Raw genomic sequence first — 13,476 nt, 5'->3', positions numbered from 1 at the left:
GACTCTTGTAACATAATCGGGACGGTTTTTTAATGTTCCTTTTCCATTATACTTAAAAATAAAAGAAAATAATATAATATAATGCCCCTCGCCGGCCACACACACTACTCACTATTGACTCATAGTACACGTTCAAACTCTGAACCTGCACCTGCTCATCCGGTCCCCACTCCCAGATTCTCTCTGGTAGACGCGTCGTGTATTGGCCCACCGTTGTCCTTCACGCAAGTCCAAGTCGCCTTCGTGGCCCCACCTTCTCTCTCCCTCTCTCTTGGTTTACAAACCAGCAGCTGCTCCTCTGCTTATTTTTCTCTCTCTATAATTCTCGCGCGTGATCCCAAAGGTGCAGCCTTTTTCCCCCTCTCACCTCTTTATCCGCCAACGGGATTAAGGCTAGGGTTAGGGGTACGCTCTGCTCCGGTCATGCTCCGCCTTTCCTAGCGCCTCTCCAGATCGATTCCCTCCTTCCGGCTCTCGCAATGGCCTGCCGCCTCATCAAGGTGGCACCGCCCGCCGTCGATCCCGTCGACCACGTCGACTACTCCTTCGCTGTTGAGTATCAGGGTCCCCCCGTTCCCTATGACCTCCCGCGCGCCTTCCCCATCGACGTCGACCGCATCCCCCTCGCCTTTGTTGCCCCGCCCTCTGCCGCACTTCCTGACCTCCCCGTCGTCCACCCGCTTCCCTCCCCCTCCTCCTATTCCCCTATGAAGCTGCCCCAGCGGCTGCCGCTGCCGACAGAGCCTGCCATGCCTGCCGCTCCCTCCATCTCTGTCATTGACAATCGCGCCTCTATGGAAGGGCCCGACGCCGATGCCTCTGTTGAACCTGGAAGCTCCGGCGTGCTCGGCTCGTCCAGCTTGGTTGACCCCTCGACCGAGCTTTCCGAGGTTGTCGACAGCTCTGGCGCTATTGGGTTCTCTGACGAGTTTTGCGACGGGTTTGCTTCGGCTGATGACATGGCGCCGAATCGGCTCTCGACAGAGTCGACTATCAGCATGGAGTTTGGATTCCAGTCATCCGCCTCTGGAGATGAGCATGATGAGGCGGTCGCTGTGCAAGCGAAAAAGGCGTTGCTCGCGACCTTTCAGGAATCAGGCGAGTCCAGTTGTTCCATGTCTCCGGCAATAGTGGACTCTCCTCAAGAAAGGTCGGAGGAAATGGAGGTAAAGATAAAAAAGGGAGCTTGCTATAAGTGCTTGAAAGGAAGCCGTTTCACGGAAAAAGAATCTTGCTTGGTCTGCGACGCTAAGTATTGCAGTGGATGCGTGTTGAGAGCCATGGGATCCATGCCCGAAGGGAGGAAGTGCATTTCCTGCATTGGTTCTCCGATACTGGAATCGAATAGGGAAAGATTGGGGAAGAGCTCCCGCGTGTTGAAGAAGTTGCTCAGTTCCCGGGAAGTTCAGCAGCTGATGAAGATTGAAAAGAGCTGTGAGGAAAATCAGCTCAAGCCAGAAGATATTTGTGTCAATGGAAAGAAACTCAGCATGGACGAGATGGTCCTGTTGCAGAGCTGCCCTGTCCCTCCTCCAAAGTTGAAGCCGGGGTTCTACTGGTACGACAAAGTATCTGGTTATTGGGGCAAGGTAAGCTACCTTTTAAATTTTGTTCTAGATAGGTCTGTTTCTTTATGGAAATGTTCTGTTTTCATTAATATTTTTTATTCATTTTTTGTCGAATTTCAAGCATTATATTTGTAAAACATTAAATGTTTATATTTGAAAGTTGGTGAAAAACATTTTTTTTGATATTTTTGTTTCAATTTCTGTTTCTCTGGAAAACAGAACTGAAAATAGAAAACAGAGACTTCTACGAATCAAATGGATGGATTCCATTGTTCATTAACCTTGTCACGACTCACATTATTTGATCTAGATGATTGAAGGAAGCGTGGGCTTGGATGAAAAGGGAATTATAGCCTTGAACATACAAATCTAAATATTCAAACTAGGCATTTGTTATTATGTCCTAGTATGACTCGGTTATGATTGTCATATTATGCTTAAAATTTTCTTGCAAAGTCGCTCCAACAGAACATTTTATTTTTAGCAATAAAATGCACAAATAGTTATGTATGATAGAATAATGAAAATCACCTTTATAACTTGAAGCTCAACTAGCTTGATAGATCTCATGCTAACACCAACTGAATCAAAATTCCTTTATACAGTCTTGTGCATGATCCCAAAGCTGCCTCATTGTCTCTAGATTAATTTTATGTATCACTGCCTCATCCAGGTTGAGGCATAGCAACCCATTATAAATGGTTCACATTGCAATTCAATGAACTCAACTAAAGACAAAATGCAATTCAAAATTGGTAAACTATGCTAGTTGTCTATAATATAACTCGACAACATAATATAGTCATGCCTCATGGATGTGCAGCTTGCTTATATTGATGGTCACTTTTGGAATGAACTTGGTTCTTGATTATCACATATTTCTCATCAAGCCATGTAAGTCCTAATTACTTTGGTCATTGACTATAATCGCTTTCTGTTATATTTATCAGAGTTTTCTTTAATTCTCCTTACTCCTCACATATTTATCGTCAATCAATTCAACTAGTAAAAATATCCATCATTTGCTTCTCTATGTTGAGCTTCACTATTAATTAAGAATATGTATGATGATGGAACGAGACTTCAGGCGGATTAACTGAAACATTTCCAATAAAGCTAGGTTACACTAAGGATCAAACGATCAGCTCTAAGTCCCTATCTTTTTACATTAATCATGGACGAACTGGACACATTCAAGACACAGTACCGTGGTGCATGTTGTTTGCAGATGATATTGTTTTGGTAGATGAAACACGTGAAAGAGTAAATGCTAAACTAGAATCTTGACGGGAAATACTAGAAGTGAAAGATTTTAGGCTTAGTAAAGTAAAGACAGAATATATAGAATTTAAGTTTAGCAATATTTGACGTAATGAGACAATTATTAAAATAGGAGATGACGAGTTGTCTAGAACTGAGAGCTTTAAGTATTTATGATCATTTTTGCAAAATAATAGAGGGATTGAGAGAGATGTCTTATATAGAATATAAGTAGAATGGTTGAAATGAAGATTAGTGTATGGTGTTTTATGTGATAGTAAAGTATCTCTAAAACTTAAAGGAAAGTTCTATAAAACGGCGGTTAGACTTGTTATGTTATATGATGTTGAATGTTGCACTATGACTTGAGCATATAAACAGAAAATGAAAGTTGCAGAGATGATGATGTTAAGGTGGATGCATGGATATACAAGGATGGACTGAATGAGAAATGAGAGCATTAGAGAAATAGTCGGAGTTGCATCTGTTCAGGGAAAACTACGAGAGACATGTCTAAGATGATACAAATATGTACTTAGACGGCAAATAAATGCTTTAGTTAGGCTATGTGAAACTATGAAAAATACGCACATCAAATGAAAAAGAGGAAGATAAAAAAAAGACTTGATTAGGAATAATAAAACAAGATAAAATTTATTTAAATATATATGATGATATAGTAGGGGATAGAGCGCAATGACGTAGAAAGATCCATATAGTCGACCCCACGTAGTGGAATATGTTTGGTTTAGGGGTGCAAATAAATCAGCTGCTCGCGAGCGGCTCGGTCAAAACTTGACTCGAGCTCGAAGTTGACTTAGCTCGAGCCTGCTTGATTAGAAATTAAGCCGAGCTCGAGCCTAATTATTACTGGCTCGCGGCTCGTCGAGCCAAACGAGCAAGTAATAATATATATTTTTATAATACATAATATATAATATATTAATTAATTTATTAAAAAATAATAATATAAAAAAATCAAGCTCGAGCTCAACTCTACATGCTCGAGTCAGCTCGAGCTCGAGTCGAGCCATTATAAATCGAGTCGAGCTGAGCTCGAGCCTAGGCTGGCTTGAGCTTGGCTCGGCTCGGCTCATTTACCGCTGTAGTTTGGTTGTTGTTGTATTTGCTTATCTATGTTGGACCTAATTTATCAATGGAATGCCGAGGTTAATGCCCGTTGTTTTTTCCAAAAAAGTTACTTTATACTAAAGGCTTCAAGTACGTCGGCTTAATTGCTAACAAAGGGGGCCATTGTTGAATTAACCTGTGATCCCTGTCAAAACCAGCGTGATGCTCTGTCATCTAGGCTAGAAGGCAAAATTAATTTGATGAAAGCAGAATGTGTTTTGTTGCCCATGATTGTCCTTTTTCATCTTTGTTGCATCAACTATTTGGTTGCAGTATTGATATAGCTATTTTCAGGAAGGGCACAAACCAGACAACATCATTTCTCCACATTTAAATGTAGGCAGTGCTCTAATGCGAAATGCTAGCAATGGAAATACTGGAGTTCTTATAAATGGTCGGGAGATTACGAAAGTTGAGCTGAAGATGCTTAAGGTAAAGTATAAGACCATTTATGTTTTTCTAAATTTCCACAGATTTAGAAATAACAGTAATTTGCTTGCTCTGTAGTGGGCCGGTGTCCATTGTGCTGGGAGTCCTCATTTTTGGCTCAATGCTGATGGGACATACCTGGAGGAAGGGCAGAAGACTGTGAAAGGGATGCTTTGGAAAAAGGTAATCAATACTCATGCTTATTATGTAATACTCATGCTTATTATGTATTTTCTTGTATATCTTCCAGAAATTGATGTTCCGATTACTTTCTGGTTTGTAGACTCGTATGAAGCTTCTATGCCCTGTTCTTTCATTGCCATTTCCTAGTAAGGTTGCAAATGGTTCTGGGGAAGAGACTAATAACTTGTTGAATCAATCTATTCCTGACCACTTTGATACGAGAGCACTCCAGAAATTTCTGTTGGTTGGGCACCATGGATCGGGATCTAGTACCATTTTCAAACAGGTACTTTAAATGAGTACCATATGATTATAGCATGTATTAATTCTCACAGTAAAGCTCGTCATTTTTTTAGACAAATCCAGGAGTGGATACATTTATTTTTTCTGTGTTTAGGGGTGACAACTGCTGGAAATATGTCATAAATAAAATAAATAGCTTCAAAGTACACTACAATGCTGAGAACTTTCTTGTGTTTTTGTGACTACCTACATTTAGAGAATTTAGACAATTTCATGAAAATTCTCATGATTTTGTGATCTGCATTTTGAACTTTCTAAACTCTAAAGAAAATAATCTACATGGAGGATCTGCTGTGAGGTGGAACATAATGGTCATAAAAGTAAATCATCTTTTCTGAAGCATTGACCTAGGCTCTTAGTAATAAGTAAAAAGGGCTTTAGGCGTTTAGGAAACACTAATCAAAGTTTAAAAGTAACTTGATTGATTCTATCTATTAGCCTCTTGTGTATGATGGTACAATGGATGGATAAGGTTCTTGTTGACATTAGCATCGGTTTGATGTAGCTGTCTGTGATTAAGAGGGCGTGATAACCTCCCTTCTTGGAGAGATTAATGAGTGTAGCGTTGATATGACAGTACCCTCTTATGTCACTTGATTCTAGGTGGTCCATCGCCACAGGGTTACCCAAGTAGTTACTTTTGTGTGTCCTTCGTACTCTTTGAAGCGGTTGGCATGTTGGGAATTCTCAGGTGTTATGACAGTGCACTTGAAGTGGGTGACTTAGATGTTGCTCTTGAAGAGTCCATCAAGGCAGGCCTTTACTGACTCTTGTAGTGCCAACAAGTCATACTTGTGGGTGTGCGTAGCCTTATTGAGCTTCTACGCCATCTCCCATACCCATTGTTGGAATGGCAACACCTCCATTCCCTGCAAAGAGCCAATGCGATTTGTTGATTGATGGTAGAGTCACCTTGAATCTTGTCATCATGTGAATTCCAAGCATGTGACAATTTGGTAGAGTTATTTGAGAACTTATTCTTAGCTGCAATAACCAGTGACCTTGCTTTGATGTAGTTGATATGGACTTTAAGTCGCATGGGTAAAAGATGGCTCAGATGAGATAGGATGTAGAACTCTGGATCATATGAGGATAAGATAAAATTTTAAGCGGTGATTTGCATTTATTCTCTTATATTCCAAAATGCTTTGCATGCCACACAATCTTGTCCTGAAATGTCAATATCATTATCCTGATTTGACCATTTATAATTGATTGCCAGTAAAAAATATTCTATCTAGATATTGAAGTCTTAGCTGCCTTATGTAGAACCATAGAAAACTAGATCATGTCCCCTCGGGGCGGTGCGGTGCGGTGGTTAAGACATAGGGTGTTGCCACATGAGGTCTTGGGGCCGAAACTCGGCGTGTCCGAGCATGCCCTCCCCCATGCCTTGGCTACTTGCACTAATGGCTAGTAGTCATCCGTAATTTATTTCCTTTGTGTTGGCCTAGGGATGGATTGGCGGGGGTACTGGAGGCGAGCTAATCGCCTTTTGCCACATAGAAAACTAGATCACACCTAAATTCTGGCTATTAGTTTATGATGCCCTTCATGAGTTAAATCTTTTGGTTGGCCCATGGTATTTGATTGCTTGCCATCTGAAAATGATTATTACAAAACTAGTGGAATTTTGAAGTTGTAAAAGGAAATAATCCACACCATATTCCATTTATTAACCAGGCCAATTTGTATAATATAAGTGGAGGCAATTTACACTGGTTTCTAGTCATTAATTTTGGTTTTCCAATATTGTGATTTTCTTATTAAAATATGATGTAGTTCTTGGAAGATGCCAAATTGATTTTCTTAGTTATGTTTGCTATATTCTACATTTATGGATAACTTCTCATTTTCTTCCCTATTTTATCAGGCTAAGTTCCTTTACAAAAGTGTGCCTTTCTCTGAGGAAGAGCGACAAGATATCAAGCTTCTGATTCAAACCAACATATATAATTATCTGGGTCTACTGCTTGAGGGACGTGAACATTTTGAAGAAGAGATTTTGGCTGAGAGAATAGAACAATCGGATTGCTCAGGTACAGAAACAAGAATGATGTGCAGTAGGCTTTGTTTTTCATTCTAGTGTCTTATTCAACAAGTTCTTTTTCAACCCATGCTAATAATTTGAGACTTTATTTTGACAACCTATAAATATGGTAAAGGCACAAGAAATTCTCAATGCCTAGAAGGTATTTTTGTTCTACTCTGGTGTTAGTCGTCATGCATTTTAGAATATTGTAGTTAACTAAGTAATGAATTTAGCATCTTTGTCTAGGAAAAAGGCAAGGATCCTTTTACAAGTACTGATGTATAAAAAAAACACAAGTGTCATTTAACATCTTTCTTTTTATGAGATTATGTGATTATATGTTGTATGGTTTAAAGCCTTGGGACAGCGCCAATACTGATACTTAGTGGACTGATACACAGTGTGCTAGAATGTAAGAATACTTGCACATATCTATTTAGAGGGTTTTCATCCTTTCATCTACAATTTTATGTCTTATGATAGAAATGGATAATTATAAATCTAGACTGTGATCCTGCATGGTTTCTTGTTGAATTTTTGGGGCCGATGCAAATTTTTTGATAGATTTTAAGAATATTAATGGCCAATTGATCTTCCGGTAAGCCTTGTTTTTCCTGCAAAATAATGTTCTATTTCATTGTAGATATAAACTGAATAAAAATAAACTGAGTAATCATTTTATTTCTTTGATAGCGCCTTCATTACCTTATTGGTTGTGACTTGTGGCTAATGGAATGCTGTTGTTTTATGATTCTTCTGAACTGGAACAAAATGTTTTGATAGGATAAATGACAATGATTAGATTGTTTTTTTCTTTATATTTATCAACTTCTATATAAACATTTGTTGCCTTCATAATTGACAATTCTGCAATTTCTGCATAGATCAACAACATATAGGTTGTGTAGTTTATTAAAACTGGATGGTTTTAACAGAACAAAGTGAAAAGGCATTATTGTGTGAATGAATAGGAAGTATAGGGTGTAGGAAATGACTATTTTTCCATCTGAGGAAACAATCACAAATTGGCTTCCCTCTTTATTTCCATTCCCTCCTTTTCGCTCTTCACCTTCCATCTCTTAGGAAACACTGTTATGGTCTTATACACTGCCATGGAAGGATAATAAGTCCAAGAATGAAAAGAACAATGGCACATATCACTATAAAGACTTGACTGAGCTTGACAGAGGTTATTCAGCACAGAGCTCCTTTTGACTGCATCTTACATCTTTGCCCTCATCTAGTTCTAGTATTATTGAAGTAAAAGAACAATAAAGGAGTTGATAACCTTAAATAACACGAAAGTTGAGGAAGACGTGAGCATTTATGGATCACGTGTGAAGGATCTTGCAGTCAATTTTTTTGTCTGCCAATAAGTTATTATTTGGTAGACCCACATGCATGTGAGCACATGAATCTGTGTAATGCCTGATATTCATGCTTCACATTCCAATATGCAACATCAACATTTCAGCTTGCTTTAAATTTTACATATACCTACATATCTGAATTCATGGATCTTCCCAAGGTTTAAAATTTCAACCCGTGCCGAGGTTTTGGTCCCAAACCGGAATGATACCGTTTCGGTATCGTATCATGCCTGCCGATACGATTTCGGTATTTTTTATTTATATATAGTAATTATTAGATAAATATATTTATTGTTTATAATTTAAAAAATAAGTTGTATATTGATTTTATATAAATTCTCTATTATTAAACAACTTAATATTGTTAGAAAAAATAATTAAATATAGTTTGTTTAAGAAAATTGATATATCAATAAATCAAATTAAATAATCATAATTATATAAATTAATACAAAATACTATTTTATATATAATAATTATATAAATTGAATATTTATTTAATAATTTAAATAATATATTTCAAATAGTAAGAAAAAAAATTAGAATATCAATTAAACATTAAAATAGTAAAAAATACAAATTATTTTTTAAAAAATATCAGAATATAAATTTAATTTATTAGAATTTTATATATTTTTATTTTTTTTAGAAATTTTAAATAAAATTTAAAACATTATAAACAATTTCAGAATATTATTTAATAAAATTTATTATTTTTTTAAAAAATTATAATATAATTTTTATATTTTATTGGGATAATTTATTAGGGTTAATGAAAGCCTCTTTAAAATATCACACTTCCTTAGGAATTGTTTAATTTATTTAAATTGGAATATGAATTTTGCACAGTGAAATTCAGCACGATAGCCTCGGACGCCCGTGCCCGCCTCCAAAGCGACGCCACGAACGCCTCTAACGGCGCCAGAGGAGTCCAGCCTCCGGCGGCACTGGAAGTGTCCGACGACACTTCCGGCGGCTGCCAGAAGCGACGCGGCATGCATGCGATGCCTCCGGAGGTGGCGCTGGAGGCGTCACGCGATGCTTCCGGCTCGGCTAGAAATTTCGAGACACGCGCACGAGATGTGCCGGTTTCGCCTCCGTGGCGGAACGGTAAAAACCATTTGTGTCAGGCGGCATGGAACGATATTTCATTCACGGATCTTTCTATTATTGTTATTGGACATATTAAATGTACATGTGTAGGCCCATTTTTAGAGTGTCTACCTAGTTTCTGCCTCATAGAGATGACAAGAACATTGAAATTCATCCATCGCTTTTACAATTTTGATAAAAACAAAGTTGATATGCCAATTTTGATGTTCTTTGATATTAATCCAAGAAATATGCACTGTTTTTCTGTTGTACTGTAAGTCAGATTTTTAACATTGTGAACTGATTCGTAGTCCTTTTATATTAGCATTTGATTGTGAGAGAAAACGAGTTTTAAGTCTTTATTTGTTTGGAAATATGATATTTACAGCTATTGAAGGTGTCATTCAATTTGTTGAAAACAGGAGATATTGCATTAGGCAAAAAGAGAAATATGACAGAGTATTCCATCAACGCACGGCTGAAAGCATTTTCAGACTGGCTTCTTAAAGTTATGGCATCTGGCAATCTTGATGCTATTTTCCCAGCTTCTACACGGGAGTATGCCCCACTTGTAGAAGAGTTGTGGAATGATTCTGCAATTCAAGCTACGTATAGACGGATAAATGAGCTTCAATCACTGCCTAGTAATGCCAGTTACTTCCTGGAGCGGGTAATTTTATCTTTATTTTCCTTTCTGTTTTTCTGCAATTTGATTTCTGTGACCTTGGCTAAATTAATATCCCAACATTTAAACGTGATTTCAGCTATGAAATGACCTTTCCAATGTAGTACTATGGAAAATGATGTTATTCTCCATACAGACATAGTGTATCGGGGAGATTGTTGTGTCTTTTGCTATCTTTTAGAGCTTCTTTGGATTGAGGGAAAGGAAAGGATAGCAAAAAAGGGAGAGTTTCCAATTCTTGGATTGGGATAAGTAATTTGAATGAGCTGGAGAGAAACGGAAGGAGAAGAGTTTCTGTATTCACCCTACATTATATACATCCATCCAATCAAGTCGGGGGAATTTGGATATGAAACATTAATATTTTATTTCCTTTTCATTACCTTACTAATTTGTATCCAAACAAAAGGAACATGTTTCTGCTCCTTTCTCTTGCTGTGCCTTCCTCTCCACTTTTCTTTCTTACTAACTTTTTTTTTTCCATACTAACTTGAATCCAGACAATCCCTCAGACTCTGCTTTGGAAATGTCTAACTGAATTTCTTGAGCCTTGGTGGCTGTCTCGTAAACTTGCAACTGCTTTGTCAATGCCAATTGATTGCTGACCTTGGTGTGATCCAATATTGCGTGAACCTTCTGTTAGATTCAAAAGATGATTGTGAAAACTTTACAATTATAATCAAGGCACCATCAAGTTAAGTTTATCCCAGCTACTAAATGCAACAGTATATTACTAGATATTCAAATCTATTAAATAATTTTTATATAAGTTAAAGTTTTCCCTAGTCTCTCGATCTCACACCTTCCATTCTGAACTACTCCAGATAATCACTTTTGAACAGGACTTTACAATTTTCTTTATATATATATATATATATATATTCTATCCTTTCTAGTAGCCTCACAATCCATCTTAGTAGTGTTCTCATCTTTTCTGGCATCAATTTTTTACACGTGTTGTTTCCTAACAACCAAATGCTCTAATACTGTCATAATCTTATTTAACTTTAATTATTGCACAAGGGGCATTGCAATGATCAGACAAGACTCAGTATAGGCATGGCATATTCATTATTAATTTATGATTTGAAGTTTTATGCTGGGGTTGGGGAATTCATATTATATATTAGTTTATTGAGAAGATATGGGACCATGTTTGCACCATCAATGTAGTTCAAAGAGAATAGTTCATTCATATGTTGATAACCGACTATGCTATTAGTCTTACTGAGAGAACAAAGAAAAATACAAGAAATTTTATTAAGAGCATAGAATTAACTCTACAAAATGGAGAAATTATTTCTTTAGAGCAGCAACTAACTAGCCTAGGATGTGAATTCAACAAAAGTTTAATAGTAAGATATGAGTATTCTATTATCATTCCAACTGTCTTGAGTAAAGCAGAATCCCACATTGTGATTATCAAATTATAACGATCTGAATGCTAATATGAACACTAAAGATGTACATTTGTCCATGTCTTCTAAATAACAATAAAACCAAGAGAAACGAAGACACCTTATTGTGGTATGTTGGAAGTGATATTGGGAATAACAATTTTACCTTCATTGTCAAAATACTCAACTTATGTCTAATGGTGGTGCTGAAAAATCTACAGGTTGTTGATATGTCGAGAATTGAGTATGAACCTTCTGATATTGATATCCTCTATGCCGATGGAATAAGTTCTTCCAATGGATTGATGCATACAAACTTCCAGTTTCCACCATCAGCTTATTCTGGAAGAAGTATTGATGATGACGACCTGCAGGAAACCTTGTTAAGGTCAGTACCATTTACAGTGGCTGATACAAGTAATAACCAGGTAGCTGATACAAATATAACCATGTAAGACTCCAGATATAGGGCAAAAATCAAAAGGGCGTCCCTTATTCAAAAAATATCAAAACAATGCATCCTGAAAATACCATTATTTTGCTACAACGTAGAGCAAAATTGATTTAATTTGGTCAAAATTACAATACATGAAGCATTTGTTATATCAAAATATTTTTCTAACTTGGCTAAAATCACTCAAACTTATCAAAATCGCTTCATCTTGGTCAAAATCAGTTTAACACAATTGCAACAATTATGGCCCTTAGATGCTACAATTGGTACAATATGTCCATAACTGCTACAAGGACATAGCTGCTAGAAGTTGTAATAGCGATGAACATAATTGTTACAATAGTATTAGAGTGATTTTGATTAAATTGGAGCCATTTTGCTAAGTTTGGGCAATTTTGATCAAATTGTTAAACAATTTTTTGATATAATAGTATATAGTAATTTGATCCAATAAAAAAAAAATGAGCCGATTTTCTTTTAACACTTTGTAGCAACTATGATCATCGATATTATAACATTGTTGGAATAATAGTTTTTGCGGGATGAAAAATATGATGGGAGTATTGATGTGATAATTTTTGAAAAAAGGGTACCATTTTAATTTTTACACAAAAATAATTGCCATAGCACACGGTAAGATTTCCAGACCACCAAGTTTCTTTCATAGTGGCAGTATTCAAAAATGCTGAATGTTTTTTTATATATGATTAGTCCTTGCCATTTGTCAGGACTGTTTAGAACAATAATTGTCAGAATAAAAAAATGCAATGTTCATGACAATTCTCTTGTCATTCTTGACATGGTTTTGTTGTAATGCACGTCACATTTGCTGTAGGTATCAGCTCATCAGAATTAACACCAAAGGCCTGGGAGATAACTGCAAGTGGTTTGACATGTTTGAAGATGTTCGGATTGTCATTTTTCCTGTTGCTATAACAGACTATGATGAATACTACGAAGACACAAATGGCATGGTTAAGAATCGAATGATGGAGAGCAAAAGGCTCTTTGAGTGTATTGCCAGTCATCCATCCTTTGAAGATACATATTTTCTTCTGATCCTAAGTAAATTCGATTTACTCGAGCAGAAGATAGACATTGCACCTCTAACATTGTGTGAATGGTTTGATGACTATAATCCTATTAATAGCCGGTATCCATCCAAGAAGACTAGTCAAGGTGTTCAAATTGGCGCTACCAAAGCTCAGCAAGCTTTTCACTATGTTGCTACAAAATTCAAGAGGCTATTTTATTCCAATACTAGGCGTAAACTCTACGTCACACTGACTAACAGTTTGGATTCAAATTCTGTTGACGCGGCACTTCAGTATGCAAAAGAGATCGTCAAGTGGGAAGATGAAAGTATGGTGTATTGCATATTGGAATCCATTTATAGCACAGAGTTAAGCTCCCATTCTCACTGACACCAGCAGGAAATATAGCTGTAAATATATAGTCTTACATTTTTTTCATTGAAATTGATCTAAAATGCCTCCAGTTGTGTAATATTATCATTCGTAACAGTTCTACTCAATGAAATAGCTTTCTGGTGTCTGTCCATTTGCAAGGATG

The 13,476-nt window shown here is 36.9% G+C and overlaps 1 protein-coding gene across 1 annotated transcript; it reads left to right on the top strand.

Moving 5' to 3' along the window:
• The first annotated feature begins 322 nt into the window (after positions 1-322).
• On the top strand, positions 323-13,456 carry LOC121984059 (extra-large guanine nucleotide-binding protein 1-like). The gene is made up of 8 exons (XM_042536823.1): positions 323-1,589; positions 4,254-4,391; positions 4,467-4,571; positions 4,672-4,857; positions 6,748-6,913; positions 9,791-10,038; positions 11,672-11,838; positions 12,740-13,456. The coding sequence occupies exons 1-8, from the start codon at positions 480-482 to the stop codon at positions 13,326-13,328; spliced, it is 2,709 nt and encodes a 902-aa protein (XP_042392757.1). The 5' UTR covers positions 323-479; the 3' UTR covers positions 13,329-13,456.
• The last annotated feature ends 20 nt before the right edge of the window (positions 13,457-13,476 follow it).

Source organism: Zingiber officinale, chromosome 5B (assembly GCF_018446385.1).
Source record: "Zingiber officinale cultivar Zhangliang chromosome 5B, Zo_v1.1, whole genome shotgun sequence".
In the NCBI taxonomy this organism is placed as follows: domain Eukaryota; kingdom Viridiplantae; phylum Streptophyta; class Magnoliopsida; order Zingiberales; family Zingiberaceae; genus Zingiber; species Zingiber officinale.
The sequence above is the reverse complement of the archived record's forward strand: the minus strand, read 5'-3'. Positions and strand labels throughout refer to the sequence as shown.

What these genes read in the sequence shown, in the direction of transcription:
- LOC121984059 (XM_042536823.1), top strand. Translation starts at nt 480, where the DNA reads ATGGCCTGCCGCCTCATCAAGGTGGCACCGCCCGCCGTCGATCCCGTC. An exon ending in TTGAGCTGAAGATGCTTAAG is followed by an intron (nt 4,392 to 4,466) that starts GTAAAGTATAAG and finishes CTTGCTCTGTAG; the next exon opens with TGGGCCGGTGTCCATTGTGC. An exon ending in AGAACAATCGGATTGCTCAG is followed by an intron (nt 6,914 to 9,790) that starts GTACAGAAACAA and finishes TGTTGAAAACAG; the next exon opens with GAGATATTGCATTAGGCAAA.